This window comes from Muscardinus avellanarius, assembly GCF_963383645.1.
Source record: "Muscardinus avellanarius genome assembly, chromosome: 14".
Taxonomy (NCBI): Eukaryota; Metazoa; Chordata; class Mammalia; order Rodentia; family Gliridae; genus Muscardinus; species Muscardinus avellanarius.
The window spans coordinates 77,013,612-77,029,859 of NC_137800.1; the positions used below are offsets into that span (position 1 = coordinate 77,013,612).

General features: G+C 42.9%; 1 protein-coding gene across 1 annotated transcript in view; it reads right to left on the reverse strand.

The window, feature by feature from the left end:
- Positions 1-16,248, reverse strand: part of MBOAT1 (membrane bound glycerophospholipid O-acyltransferase 1) — a gene marked incomplete at both ends in the record, with an annotated part of 103,992 nt that overhangs the window by 21,968 nt on the left and 65,776 nt on the right. The window contains 4 exons of the mRNA XM_080710286.1: positions 6,283-6,475; positions 7,748-7,931; positions 9,761-9,815; positions 11,903-11,958. Coding sequence (XP_080566412.1) covers positions 6,283-6,475; positions 7,748-7,931; positions 9,761-9,815; positions 11,903-11,958 — 488 coding nt within the window. The remainder of the gene's footprint in view (positions 1-6,282; positions 6,476-7,747; positions 7,932-9,760; positions 9,816-11,902; positions 11,959-16,248) is intronic.

Genomic DNA, 16,248 nt, shown 5'->3' on the forward strand with positions numbered 1-16,248 from the left:
TCAACACCTTCCCAGACTTTCTCATTTAATCCTCACAGGAGAGTTAACAGTTTGAGAAGTGCTGGCTCAGCAGCTACCATATGCATGGCCTTGAGAGAGCTGTCTAACTTCCAGAGACCTGTTCCCTAAATTGAAAATGGATATATAATGGCACCCAGTAAAAGGACTGTTGTAAGGATTAAACAGAATTTAAGAGGTAGAGCATGCAGGGCGCAGTGCCTGACACAAGGGAGCGATCAAGAACTGTAGGATCGTGGTAGGGGCTAACTGGGCGAGATGTGCATGTATGTCTACAAAAGTATTTTCTTTATACCACTATGATGTATGAATACATTGCACCAATAAAAAATAAATTAAAAAAAAAAAAAAGAACTGTAGGCTGCCATTTTTTTTTCCCTTTGGTTCTGGGTGTGAACCCAGGGATGGTCTACCACTGAGCTACATATCCCCAGCTCTATTTTTTATTTGGGGGACAGGGTCTCATTCCGTTGTCCAAGCTGGCCTCAAAATTTAATCCTCCCACCTCAGGTTCCCAAGTGGCTAAGATTCCAGATGTGCACTCCTGGAGGAGCTATTGTTATTGTTTTAATTTACTATCATATAATAATTTTATAACTATATAATAATTTTATAATAGTAACAATATTTTGATGGCCACCTCCCATTGGTTATGGAAGAGGACTAAGATCAAACATGTGAGACCAACATTGAGATCACTCAGACGGTAAACCCATGTCAGACTCTGAATATCAGAACTCTGATTCCACAATCTCAACAGCTAAGTGCTGCCTTGAAAGACAAATCCTGAAGGACTCTCAGAGCCACTCCATTCAGAATTCCCTGCTCTAGATGGTCCAGTTCACCGAAGTTTATCCAAGATTTGTTTGGGTCCCAGGGCAGTCACAGGCTCTTGACTTCACCAGGCCAAAATTGGCTCTCCTTGAGATATGGAAAACTCTAACCTATTATTACAGATACATTAATTTGGATGCCCGTGTGTGTTACAGTTTGTGATCCTCAGAACACAGCCTGGCTAGAGCTGAGTATCTCTAATTAGCACTAATTAGTAGGGGAGAAATGACCAGAATTGCATGCTAAGTCCAAAGAAAATAGTTTTATTATTTCAATATAAACAGTAACCAGAGCTCAACCAACAGGACAGCTCAGCTGAGATGCACCAAGGCCAGCTTTAAGGATTAAATTTCTAATTGTGCATAATTAGTACATCAATTATATGTAAATGGTGTTTCTAAAGAGCAGGATGGAACAATTATTTGGTTAAGCAGTTTAAATATTCCCTGATATACTATTCATTGCTTCTTTAACCATGAATAATACAAAGGTTAATTTCAAACCAGCCCAAGCAATCTAAACTGTACAAACTTCAAATCGAGGCTATGCAAATTAATGAAGTGTTGCTGCGGAAGCAACCCAACACAGATAAAGGGCAGGAGAGCCGGGGAAGACAAGAGCCGAGACCACAAAGGAGGTTCTCCACGGAAAAGCTTACTGCTTCCTCTGGACATCTGGGTACGCCCCAGGGAGCAGACAACGCAGATGCCCCGGCTCCCCGCCACCCTTCCCCACCGGCCCCACCGCACAACCCACCCCGAGTCAGACTCTCCCTGCAAGGCCACAGATGGCCTTCCTTTCCTTCTAAATCAGGAGCTCCTACAGTCCAGAGGCCAGCTCTCCTGCCCTGGGATGCAAAACACAGGAGCAGGATGGGCAAAGACAAAGGAAGAAAAAAGGGGGATAAAGTGAGAGGAAGTGAAAAGAAACAAAAGGGAGGGAGATAAATCCTCTCTCTCTCTCTCTCTCTCTCTCTCTCTCTCTCTCTCTCTGCACGTATACACACATACATGCACACACACTAAGAGCAAAGAAAAAGTGTTAACTATTTTACATAGAACAATGTGCTCAGGGTTCCAGGCGGGGTACCAACTGTAGTAGGAAGAGTGTGTAGCTCCTAACCAAAGCATCACTTATAAACAATAAAGCTACAGCAGAACAAGGAATAAGAAGAAAGGCGTTTTGAAGCCTTTCCCAAGGGCCAGTGTACATGCATTCCTGCCCCTGGCATAGGTCTTGTACACACTGCCTGGTTGCTGTACACATCTGTCCCCACAGAATGTCACCACTGAGAGGTAAAGAAGAAGTCTTACCCAGCTTTACACTCCTACACAAAGCCTGGTACTCAACAACAAAAACCCATGAATAAAATTGAAAACAATCAGAAACCAAATGCTCCACATTGAAATTCTTAGGAAAGCTCTAAGTCAGGTTTTGCAGCCAAATGTTATAGAATTACTCCTATTCTACTGGATTGAATTTGTACATGAACGTTGAATATTTTGGCCCTTAAAAATAACCTGGACCAGGCTGGGCGTGGTGGCACATGTCTGTAATCTCACGGGAGACACAGGAGGATTGCAGGCTCGAGGCCAGCCTCAACAACTTTGTGAAGCTCTCAGCAACTTAGCGAGACCCTGTTTCAAAATAAAAAAACAAAATAGAACTGAGGGGATAGCCCAGAGGGGCTCCTAGGTTCAATCCCCAATACCACAAAAAATAAAAAATAAAAATAAATACTCTGTACTGGGAGAAAAAGGGAATTATTGTTTAATGGGCACAGAGTTTGTATTTGGGGTGATGAAAAGGTTCTAGGGATAGATAATGGCACAATATTGGGAATAAACTTAATATCATGTAATCATATGCTTACAGATGGTTAAAATAATAAGTTTTAGCCGGGCACGGTGGCGCACGCTTGTAATCCCTGTGCTTGGGAGGCTGAGACAGGAGGATCGCACAGGTTCAAAGCCAGCCTCAGCTACTGAGTGAGGCTTTCAGCAACTTAGTGAGACCCTGTTTCCAAATAAAATATAAAATACGTCTGGGGGTATAGCCTGGAGGTAGAAAGCCCCTGGGTCCCACCCCCAGTACCACCAAAAAATAAAATAATAATAACAATAAGGCACAGGGCACGTCAGCCAGGGCCCGGGTCACGAGACTCTGGGCCCCGGGCCGGAACGCGCGTAGCACGCCAGACCCCTGGAGAAACCGAGCCCAGTACCCTGGGACCCGGGCGGGGGGTCACGCGGGGCACACCAGCAGGGGCCCGGTTTGCGGGACCCTGGGCCCCAGGCGGAGTAGTGTGGAGCACTCTGGACCCATGGGGAAACCGACTGAGTCAACAGTGCTACTAAGTGAGTGCCTGATCCCACTACGTCCTCAAACCACATATACTGTCTTCTCTTATTAAAAAAAAAAAAAGGAAAAGGAAAAGAAAAAGAAAAAGAAAAATATCGAAGAGGAGTTAAGAAAGCCGTTGTGGATGCCAGGACACTGGAGATGCAGACAAAACTTATCTAAATGCACTGGAACTTATGGGAATATTCCCCGTGAAGGAGGACTGCTGTTTCTCTATATTGTTAAGAATCTTGGACATCACCTGTAAGGAGAGAGTTTAGCGGAGACCGAGGAGAAAGGCGGTGTTGAAAGAGGTCTCCGTGATGGCGGTGGAGACTTGTATACAGGAGAAGCAGAAACCGGATCCTACCAACCTTAGTTTTTTTTGGGTTTTTTTTTTGGAGAAATTACACCAAATGTCGAATGCTACCGTCACACATGCTTAGGGACAACATTCAGAGTGGAAAAAGAGCCTGGGAAGGATTTGAAATGGTGGAGGCAGTGGCAATGGCAGTGGCCAGTACTCAGGGGAGGCAGACATCTGATACATTACACCTGGAACCTTTGAAATAATAACCCCAGAGACAGTGATCGGAGCCTGCTGAGGTGTTAGGCTGGTGCCGGGGCCAGTGGCCGACACCGGAGCCTGCCGTGAGGCAAGGCCACTACTGAGGCCTCCGAGGCCGGGATTGGAGCCTGCCGAGGGGTTATAGCAATGCTGAGGCCAGCGAGGCCAGCATCGGAGCCTGCCGTGAGGCAAGGCCAGTGCTGGGACCTCCGAGGCCGGGATTGGAGCCTGCTGAGGGGTTAGGCCGGTACTGGGGCCAGCGAGGCTGGCATCAGAGCCTGCCGTGAGGCAATGTCAGTACTGGGGCCTCCGAGGCCAGGATAAGAGCCTGCCAAGGGGTTAGGCCGGTGCTGGGGCCACTGAGGCCGGCATCGGAGCCTGCCATGAGGCAAGACCAGTGCTGGGGCCTCCAAGGCCAGGATTGGTGCCTGCCGAGGGGTTAGGCCAGTGCTGGGGCCAGCAAGGCCTGCATCGGAACCTGCCGTGAGGCAAGGCCACTACTGTGGCCTCTGAGGCCGGGATCGAAGCCAGCTGAGGGGTTAGGCCAGTGTGGGGGCCAGCGAGACCAGAATAGGGCCTCCCATGAGGCAAGGCCGCTGTTTGAGCCAGCGAGGTCTGGATCAGTCCACCGGGTAGCCAGGCCACTACTGGGGCCATCAAGAGTGGGATCGGTACTTGCAACGCGGCATGCACAGAGAAATATCACAGAAAATATAAATCAGACGCTTCCCCTAATCAGCAATAACTAGGAGGAAAGGGGCAACAGGAAGAGGTTGAGCTATAGAAAGGGCCCTATAGTGAAGCAACTAATGTGACCAATCAGAGGGTATGGAATAGTGGATGATGGAGCCTCTTTAAAACGCAGGAGGTACATAAACAAATGTATCAAAGTTAATCACCAAAGAAGCATGGGATCAAGGGAGGGGAAGGGAATGGGATGGGGGCTGGATGAGGGCTAATTGGATGATGTGTGCTTGTATATCCTCTCAAGTCTTGTACTCCAATGTGATTGATATATGACTACAATGCACCAATTTAAAAAAATAAATTAATTTTTAAAAAATAAATAAATAATAATAATAATAATAACAATGATAATAATTTTTATATCACATATATGTTGCTACAATAATATAATAATAAATGAGAGAAAGGTTATTTGGCACTGGCAAACTTCAGTTTGGAGCTTAAAGCATGAACTAAGAGAAGAGGAACTCAAGTAAGAGCTGGTTTCCTCATGCATAGGATAAATACTAGGCTAAATACTAGAAATTCACTTTAATAATCTATTTCACTTAAGAGGCAAGCCGTTGCTCTGCGATGTCAAGTAGCAGCTAAGATGCTAAACTTCTATCCCTGACAGGGCTCCAGCTGTGGGACAGACCTGGCTGTCATGCTTCATCAAAATCCTTTACCAGCTGGGTAACCCCAGCATTCGGAAGACTGAGACAGGAGGATCATGGGTCACAGGCAGCCTCAGCTTTTTAGTGAGACCCTGTTTCAAAATAAAGAATAAAAAATAGGGCTGGGGTGTCGCTCAGAGGTAGAATGCCCCTGGGTTCCATCCCCAGTACTGCAAAAAAAAAAAAAAAAAAATCCTTTACCAGCCTTGGTAAGTATGTAGAAAGGCCTATGCTTATTTTAGCAAAGTTTGAAATAACTTCAGTATAAAATTACTTAAAGTGGGCATGATGGTGCATGCTTGTAATCCTAGTACTTGGGAGGCTAAGACAGGAAGATTGCAGGTTCAAGGCCAGCTTCAGCAATTTAGTGAGGAACTCTGGAACTTAGTGAGACCCTGTTTCAAAATAAAAAATAAATTAGGACCGGGGGTATAGCTTGGAGGTAAAATGTCCCTGAGTTCAAACCTCAGTACCACATACTAATACTAATACTAATACTAATACTAATACTACTAATCATAATAATAATAAAATATAAAATTAAACAAGAAGAACTGAAACTTACTCTCGACCAAGCTGCCCCACAGAGAAAAAAAAAAAGCATGATAAAACCAAATGGAGTTGAACTTTCTACCTTAAAAGTTGGAAAAACTTGAAGTCAGCTTCTTGCTAAACATAAAGCTATTTTCTTAAAGAAGTGCGGCCTGAAGGAGCACGTGAGAGGGAAGATTAATTCAGCGTGCGTCCTGTGCTACCAAGAACCCAGAAAAGTTACAAGAAAGCCAGATCATTCCGGATTTTTCCTTTCACTTTCCACTGCTTTCAATGGGCAGGTTTTATTGGTGGAAGCGGAAACTTCCAAGTTCTGACATCTGTTAATGACACTGGGTTTAAACAACAGCCAGTCTTCTCTTTATCACAAGTAACTGCAGAGTGGAAGAGATGAATGTTATGTTGGAAAGATTAAAACAAAAACAAAAACAAAAAAACACTGGCTTAAGTGCCTCTCATTAGGGACTGGACTCTTTTCAACTGGGCGACCCAAAAGACTGTCCTGGCTAAGCCAGTCAAGGATAGTTTGATTCCACGTTTACTTGAGGACCCCTCCGTCCAACTTACCCAGCGTCCATGCAAAATAATACTTGGGCTTTGAGGCTTGCATGATAATATACAAGTAGCAGAGTCGAGTCAGAAAGTTTGCTTTGTGGACAAACCAGTCCTCAGCTAGGCAGGTGACAGGGAAGGCCTTCGTGAGCGTCAAAAATAAAAGGAGGGACATCAGCGTGATGCACAACTTGTATATCACAGCTCCCTGGAAATGAGGGAAAATGGTGTCACCGCTCAGAAGACCCAGCTATGAGCACAACAATTTCAGCAAGGGCATGCTAAGGACAATGGGACCCCAATGTGGCTGTGGCAGGTCCCCTAGAGGCATGTTTCCACGGGACACACAGCTGAGGAGGAGGGCAGCGTGCTGGAGGTAGAGGCAGAATGCACATCTCACAGTGGTGCACAGAATGTACCCAGAATGGAAGAAAACTTCTTTCAGCATATTCTACCAGCAAAAGGTAGGTGGTTTTGTTACCCAAACAGAAGAGAAATGGGCCACATTGCAGGGTAGCAATTTTGCATCAGAAAGAAACTACCCTGTGCTCCCCACTTCTGTTACCAGCAGAACCCAGGAGATGGGTTTGAGTCACCAGCAAGAACAGAGGCTCAGGTACAAAGTATTCTGTGCAGATGCCTGGCCAGCACCTGGGAGGCAATGGAGAGTTACCAGGACGGCTCAGGGAGAGTCTGCTCTGGGGTTAAGATGTGCTGGCTTTTGAAATTCCTCTGGACAGTGTGATTCTGCCTAGTTTCTTTGACATTCTAGGAAATGTCATTCTATAGATCTATAGTCTCCAACTTCAAAAACATGGATTTTTCTCTTTCTTTCTTTCTTTCTTTCTTTCTTTCTTTCTTTCTTTCATAATATGCATTGCAAGAGGACCAAGGGTGGCTTGGGGCTTCAGCAAATGAATATTTACACGGTACTAGGAACAGTGCTCCAACACAGAGACGAACTCCAAATAAATATCAATGCTGGCATTTTAAACAAACAGGGGGAAGGCTATTGGCCAAGCTCCCTGGTAAACTGGCAGTTTTTTTTTTTCTTCTTTTTTGCAGTGTTGGAGACAAAACCCATAGTCTCATGCATGTTGGATAAGCATTCTACCACTGAGCTATACCCTTAGCCCTGGCTTTTTTTGTTTTTGTTTTTTCTTTTCTTTTTTTTTTTTTTCTTTTCAGTACTGGGAATTGAACCCAGGGCCATTCTACCAAGCTACAACCCCAGGCCTATTTTTTAAATCTTTATGTTATAAACAGGGTCTCACTAAGATGCAGAGGGCCCCACTAAGTAGCTAAGGCTGGTTGCAAACCTCCAATCCTCCTGTCTCAGCCTCCCACGTACCAGGATTATAAGTGTGCACCACCACGCCCAGCATGCCCTGGCCTTATAATTAGAAGAATTATTACTAAGTCATCCTTGGCAGCAAAACCTATTCGCTGGACCTCTTGGTATTTAGAACTCAAAACTTACAGTGGGAGAAGGTTCTGGCAAGCTGTGGAGACCTTTGTGCTTCCAGTTCACCTCCAGCAGCTTCATGTGTATATGTCTCCCTTCAATGAAGGCTACGTAGTCCTTGAAATTGTTACAAGGACCAGCGATGACACTCATAAAATTGAGAAGGTAGCTTAAGTATTCCAAAAAGGAGGGTTTCACTCTGTAAAAATAAACAAGACGTTGAAAACTCTTCAGTCTTTGATTTTTTTCTTCAGAATGTATAAATACGCAAATTGTGAACGGCTTCGTGATCTCTGCAGATTATTATACATGTCAAGACCTTTTTCTGTTGTTGTTCTGTTTTCTATAGAATCCACTTGAGAGGGAAACCTGTGGGAAACCTGTGGGAAGGAAAAGCTAAAGATGAGAGGGTGCAGAGTTCCATGGCGCCCTCTGCTGGCAGGACAGCTGTAAACGCTCAGGGTGGGGTCCAGGGCAAAAGAGACTGGCTGGGAAAGGTCTCTTTCATCACTCTTATCTGTCTGCATCACAAAATGAAGGCAATAAACATAAGGCAGGGTGAGAACCTGACCTAATGTTAGCTGATCAAGATGCTTTGAAATGGGAAAACTCCCTCCAGACTGCCAAAACAAATAAGATACAAGGATGGGTGGAACCAGTTTCCGCTTTGAAGAGGCCACACAGAGATATAGCACTGCTAAGAGATTTCTGCTGTCTGTTCTGCCAGCCACGCCTGAGGTCCTGAAAACAGACCAGGGAACTGGCAGGGGGGAAATCTGGCCAGAGAAGTTCTCCTTCATGCTTCCAGGGCATTGGGGACGTCTATTCTTCCAGTAGGCTAGACCTGTGGGGAAAGGCTTTCTGAAATTCCCTGGCTAGTCAGTCGCTGGGGCCATGCCCAAACCCTCTATTTATACTTCCATAATGCTGAATAAAGAAGTCGACTCATCAGAACATTCCAATGGTTCTCCAGTGCTTCTAAGCCCAAATTTCTTAATGAAGGAGCTACCTGAAACCCATATGTGTGTGTGTGTGTGTGTGTGTGTGTGTGTGTGTGTGTGTGTATATACATACATACATATATATGTGTGTATGTATATATATACATACATATATGTGTGTATATGTATATGTATCTCCATTCATTCCAGTTACCTTCTGATCCTCTCCATCAGAAACCCCAATACAGCTACTCTACTCTCACCAGTGGGCTAGCCAATGAGCAGTTTTCATTCCCACATCCATCCTACTCTAGAGAGTCTCCCTTCCTCTTGAATACCACCCCTTTTCTCTCGCACATCAACACTGGCCAAAGCCCACCACGGCCTTCCTCCTAGTTCCCAGCCTCAATCATTGCTTCCGTCCTACTTTCTATTTTTCTCCATGCTTTTGGCATTTAATCACAGTGACCTGGGTTGATAATTAACTCCTTCTTGAGGGCTCCAGACACACGCCCAGTTAAACATAATTCTGGAGTAGACATAACAACCCTAGTGAAGGAGAAGCTCACAGAACTAATAAAACTCAAGATCTATTTGCTCTGTGACCTAACCATCCCATTTCTGGGAAATCTGTCCTATGGTGAGACTCAAACTCATTTAAAATGATGTAAGTACGCCAGGTACATACAGGTACATACAGGTAACACACCTATAATCCCAGTACTTGGAAAAGTAAGACAGGAGGAATGCAAGTTTGAGACCGGCCTCAGCAATTTAGCGGGACTCTGAGCAACTTAGTGAGACAGTTTCAAAATAAAAAATAAAAAGGGCTGGGGGATGCTCCTGGATTTAATCCCTAATAACACACACACACACACACACACACACACACACCCCTACATACAAGGTTATCCATCACTTAACGTTCGTCAAAGCCATAGATTGGTAGACAATCCAGGTATCCATCAACAGCAGATTCGTTTAACAAATAGTAGTAAACCACGTATTGAAATTAATAAGATATATTACAAAAATGAGAGAAATTTCCAGATACTAATATGCAAAGGGCTCAGGCATACACTGTTACCTTACAGCAAGTCGATACTGCTCAGCAGAGAGGTCTTCAGCTCTTCGACCTAATCCTATGAAAAAGATGGAGAAAGAAGAGGTACAAAGTAAAGTAGACAACTAATCCTAAGAATCTCACCATAATCATTTGAAGAAATTATCTTTTGCTTCATAAACCATAAGGAGTCCCTAATTTTCATTTCTTAAAATTGTCCCGGGGGGAGGGTCATCGGGGGTATAGCTCAGTGGTAGAGCATGGGCTTAGTGTGCACAAGGCCCTGGGTTCCATCCCCAGCTTGGGGTGCAGGGGATACCCTGTATTACAGAGCTATCCAAGTACATGTGGGGAAGGAAAGCTTCTATAGGTTCCAAAGGTTACTTCTATTTATTTCACATAATATGGCATGACCCCAGAACACCCTCCTCCACTTTCTTGGTGGTTCTTCCTATTTTGTACGATGTCATTGCTACAGCAAAAAAAAAAAAAAAAAAAAAATACGCTTGCCTCTCACAGGCTGTACCAGGTTAAATGTGGGGTCCAATACAAGTGCAAAGGACCAGAGTGGGATATAATGGGGAAAGAAATAGGGGCTTTTCTCTTCCACACGATAGAAGAAATGTTACCCTCGACGCAGAAAAAACATAAACTATCAGATTTTCTCTTCTTAAAACCCATCCATACGAGACAAAGTCCCAACCAGATTATGTGTGTGCTTCCCAAAAAAATGTATATGTTAACTTGGAGTCCAAGAAACTGAAGTGTTATAGGCAATAGATGTGGACTCCAAAATTATATATTCAGCTAAGACGGATTATCATCACCCACCAGGAAGGCGACTCAAAACACACCTAAGAGAAGGCAGAGTGTTTCTGGGATTTACTCGTTCCTTTCACACACATGAAAGAAGAGAAAGGCATATAAACATTTTGCTTCATGTAAAGAGTGTTCCAGAACATAGGGTAAACTGAGAATACTGTAAAAAGTAAAGTTAAGGAAAAAAGTCTGTTTTTAAAAAGTGTTTAAAAATATTTTTTTTTTCTTTTCTAGATCTCAACAAATAGTATCTATCCAGCAATCCCAGAAATTACATGGATTTTAGCTCTTGGTTGGTACTTTGCTAACGTTAATCCATAGCTGCTACCAAGTGGAATATCAGGTAGCAACAGGGTAACCAAACGTACCTGGTTTACCTGGGCCTCTCTGCTTCTGGCACTTGGAAGTCTCACATCCTGGGAAATCTCTAAATATGGGGCAAACCAGGATGGTTACCCACCCTAGAAAGACTTCATCCTTAGTATAAAATTACCCTGCTTCCTACAAAATGATGAAAGTACCAAGCATGAACTCGGTCAAAGGAAATATAATCGGTTCCCAAGCTCTAAATAAAAACAAGAAAGTTCACTATTGCAAATAAATCTTCTCAACCTATCAGCATAAAAAGAAGTTTCAACAGTCAAAAGCATTTGCGGGAACACTACAAATCCACAGGATATACTTTTACTAACTGCACCTGGCATCTCTTAAACCCATAATGAAATCTTCCGCCCAGCTGAAATAATCCTCCTCTCTTCCTTGGATCCCAGTTGTAAGAGTGTAAACCACACTCACGGGCCACTATTTTAGGAAAAATCCGAGTGAAGAAAATGTTCAGCTTCATGCAAGATCCTTCCGTTCCCCAGCTTTTTCTAGGGTCAGGGTAATCTCATTATAAAAATTTCCACCTCCCCCTTTTAAAAAACCCTATCATTAAAAAACGATTAACTATCCAATGCTGTTTAAATTTTTATTACCCTGTAAACTTTTGAGAGATTAACCCAAAGCAGAAGGAGGGGAAAAAAGATGCCATTTCTTAACAAATTTGGAAAGGAAGGTCAGAGAGCATTCCCAATAAATTTTAAAACGTTGCAAAGATAAACAGAAAACCCACTGTTCCAGGAGTAAATATTTCAGCAAACTTAGGCTGCAGAATCGTCAGAAAACATGGAGGATAATCGCTGGAAGAGTAGAAGACTACGGTTGAAGAGGCCTGGGGACTTTGAACAAGATACAGTGAGATCTGCCAGCACTTGTCTAAACTTTGGACTGCATATGTAGCATAAAAGGAAGAGCTCCGAACGTCACGTTCGCCCTGAGAGCCAGAGGAAGGATGGGTTCTCTCACCGTCATGCACTTGGAAAGCCAAGGTCGTGATCTTCTGAGTGACAATCATCAGAGGCCTAGAAAGAAGACAGAAAAATCAAGACAGGCAAAAAGAAAAAGAAAAAAGAAAAAAACACTCAGGAAGAAAGTTTTAGTCTTTATTATCTTTGTACGGTGGCTTTCCTATCTGGAAGTTTGCTGAACAAAACATTTTAAAAGCAATGAATTCAAAATAGTCGGTTTCTACTTTCCTTCCAAATCACTTTCAATACGCAGACGGAACAACACTGAAAAATGAGATCACAGGAGACTCTCAGTGCCTCTCGTGCGGTCGCTCAGCCTGAGGCCGGAGGGCCACCACCAACAGCAGCAACATCACTTGGGATGTGTCAAAAATGCAGAATTTAAACATATATTCCAGTGTGAGGATACTGGTTTGGGAAAGGCCTAACCTGGTACCCTGAATCCTCCCGGACAGATGCATCTCTACAGTCATGTACCAACCACATAATGATGTTCTAATCAACCACAAACCCCGTATGCAACAGCGGTCCCATAGATTACAACGGATCTCAGAAATTCTTATTGCTGAGTGACGTTATAGTCATGGTAAGGTCAGAGTTCAATGTATTACTCACATGGTTGGGGTGATACTGGCCTAAACGGACCTGTTTAGATATGTTTAGAAGCACAAATTCTTACCAAGTGTTACAACAGCTTATAGCGCAGAGGCACCAGGCTATGCCATATGGACCAGATGTTCAGTAGGATAGACCTTCTAGGTTTGTGTACGTACACTCTATGATGTTTGCACAAGGACAGAATTACCTAATGACACATTTCTCTGAATGCACTCCTGATGGTAAAAGACACACGATTATGTCAGCTTCTTAATCCAAATATGTTCTAAGACACTTCGTTCTATTAAAGAAATTTTTCCAAGGACACAGAGTAAACGAACCATTTGTAAAACGCAACTATCTGTAAATGAACTATTTATTGACAAAAAATAGCACCAACTTTAAGCTGGTAATAACCATCAAAAGAAAACTTGCCCAAGAGGTGGCAGCCACATAAAAAATCATGCCAGTATAACTCAGTGAGGGCAAAAATGGTCTTTTTACCAAATAGGGATGGTACAAATTGATGTTCACATAAAGAGGATACAAAAATTAATTTGAAAATAGACCAAAGACCTAAATATAAGAGCTAAAAGTTAAAAAAAAACTCAGTGGAAAACATAGGCATAAATTTTCAAGGCCTTAGATTAGTCCCTGGTTTTTTAGATAGAACACCAAAAGAATAAGCAAAAACAGGTTACATGGATATCATTAAACGGTTTTAAATTTTTGTCTGTTATCCCAGTATTTAGGAGGCTGAGACAGAGGATTGCCGGTTTTGCAGCCAGCCTCAGTAACTTAGCAAGGCCCTCAGCAAATCAGTGAGCACCTGTTTCAAAATAAAAATAAAATAGAGCTGGGAGTGTTGCTCAGGAGTAGAATGTCCCAGAGTTCAATCTGCAGTATCACACACACACACACAAAAAACAACTTTTGTGATTCAAAGGACATACACCTCCAAGAAAATGAAAAGATTTCACAGAACACCAAGAAAGTATTTGTAAATCATACATCTGACTAGAACATATAAAGAAACCCTTGCAATTTAATAATAGACAAAAAAGTACAAGTAGAAAAGGAATCTGAATAGATTTTTCTCCAAAAAGATATACAAATGAAAAATAAGCATCTTTTTGTTGAAATCTGCTCAACAGTAATTAGCAATGAGAGAAATCTAAACCACAATGATGGTCCATTGCACAAGCGCTAGAATGTCCAGAATAAAAAAGACAGACAATAACAAATGCTGGCAGGAACATGGAGAATTTGAGCCCTCATATATTGCTTATGGAAATAATAAATAGTGAAGCTGCTTTAGAAACACGCTGGCAGTTTCTCAGAAGGTTAAACAAAATTATCTTATGACACAGCAATTCCACAGCAAGGTCTATAACCGTGAAAAATAAAATATGTCTGAACAAAAACATGTACATGAATGTTCAAAGCAATATTCCTGATAACAGCCCAAGGAAACAGTCCAAATGTGCATCATCTGAAGAACAGATAAGTGAAAGATGGTATGTCAGTTAAAGATGGAATATTATTTTCCAATAAAAAGAGATGACGCACATACGGCAACATGATGGCCCTTGAAATCATCATGCCACGTGAAAGAAGTCAGACAAAAAGACCACCTACTGTATGATCCATCCACATGACCTGTCCAGAAGAGGCCAATCCAGAGAAAACAAAGCAGAGTGCTGCTTGTCCAATGCTGAGGGAAATGGGAGGGCATGAATGATTCTAATACACACAGGTTTCTTTTGGGAGGGGGAGATAAACTGTGAATTTAATTGTGCTAATAATGGTTGTGCTTTGTTAATTCACCTGGTGAAAAATGGTAAAAAACCATTGAACTGGACACTTTAGGTGACATATGGTATGTGAAATATATCTCAACAAAGCTAGAGAAGAAAAAATGAAAGTAACCTAGAAGCAGTGGTACAAGCCAATAGTCCCAGCTACTCTGGAGACTGAAGCAGGAGGACCATTTGAGTCCAAGAGTTCAAGGCCAGCCTAGGCAACGTAGCAAGACCCCATCTGAAAAGAGAGAGAGAGAGAGAGAGAGAGAGAGAGAGAGAGAGAGAGAGAGAGAGAGAGAGAGAGAAAGGGAAGGGAAGGGAAGGGAAGGGAAGGGAAGGGAAGAGAAGAGAAGAGAAGAGAAGAGAAGAGAAGAGAAGAGAAGAGAAGAGAAGAGAAGAGAAGAGAAGGGAAGGAAGAGAATGGGAGAAAAGAAAAAGTGGCATCCTTGTATCTTTTTCTCCAACTGTCCACCCTAGCTTAATACCTTTACTATAGCTCTATTCTTGTCTAGCTAAGCTCCTTCAGGCTGACATAACAAAATATCATAAACTGGGTGGCTTACAAATAGTAGAAATGTATTCTTCACCATTCTGGAGGCTGGGAAATCCTAGATCAGATGTTGTGTCTTGTTGAGGTCCGACTTCCAAAATGACTACCTTTCTATAACCTCACATGGTAGAAGGCAAAGGGGCTCCTTGCAATCTTTTATATAAGAATGCTAATCCCATTTATGAGGGCTCCACCCTCAGGACCTAAAACACCTCCCAAATCCCCACCTTCTTATACCATCATACTGGAGGAGGAAGGATTTCAACATATGAATTTTGAAGGAAAGAAAAGCATTCAGGCTGTCACATAGCCCAAAAGACAAAACAAAATCCCACTTTCTAGCCAGGTACAGTGGTGCATGTCTATAACCCCAGTACTGTACTTGGGAGGCTGAGACTGAAGCAGCAGAATTGCAAGTTCACAGCCAACCTCAGCAACTTAGCAGCACCCTGTTATAAAAATTTAAAAAAAAGGATGTCACTCAGAAGTAGCTTGCCCCTAGGTTTAAACTAGTAACAACAACAACAACAACAACAACAACAACAACCAAAAAAAAAGCTTTTCTGACTCTATGCTTTACATCTTAATCTATACTGGTCTTCTGACCCTATACTTGTAGCTTTGAATTTGCTGTCTTTGAGCCCTATAGACAATAATGGCACACTTAATTAGAAGACTGAGATGTTGATCCAGGCCCTACAGCATCCTGGGGTTATTCTAAGATACCACACAGCCTCTGTGCCCTGTGCTTGGGCCAGATACAGCTGTGTGGAAAGATAGAGCCAGACAAACCACCCTATGTCCAACTTTGCATGTGAACTACACTCATCCACTTCTCTGAGTCCACCTTCTTGTCAAATTCCTCTGGTCTTAATCCCCATTTTCCATCCTTTAAAAATAATATGCAGGCTGGGCTGATGGCGCACGCTTGTAATCCCAGCGCTTGGGAGGCTGAGACAGGAGGATCACACAGGTTCGAAGCCAGCCTCAGCTACTTAGTGTGGCTTTCAGCAACTTAGTGAGACCCTGTTTCCAAATAAAGTATAAAATAGGTCTGGGTGTATAGCCCAGAAGTAGAAAAGCAACTGGGTTCCACCCCCAGTACCACAAAATAATAATGATAATATGCATGTAAGAATTTAAGCTATAGCCGGGTGTGGTAGCACACGCTTATAATCCCAGTGCTTGGGAGGCTGAGACAGGAGGATCACACAGGTTTGACACCAGCCTCAACTACTGAGTGAGGCTCTCAGTGACTTAGTGAGACCCTGTTCCCAAATAAAATATAAAATAGGTCTGGGAGTATACCCTGGAGGTAGAAAGCCCCTGGGTTCCACCCCTAGTAGCACAAAAAAAAATAAAATAAAATAAAATAAGCAGGCAAGGAAAATGGTT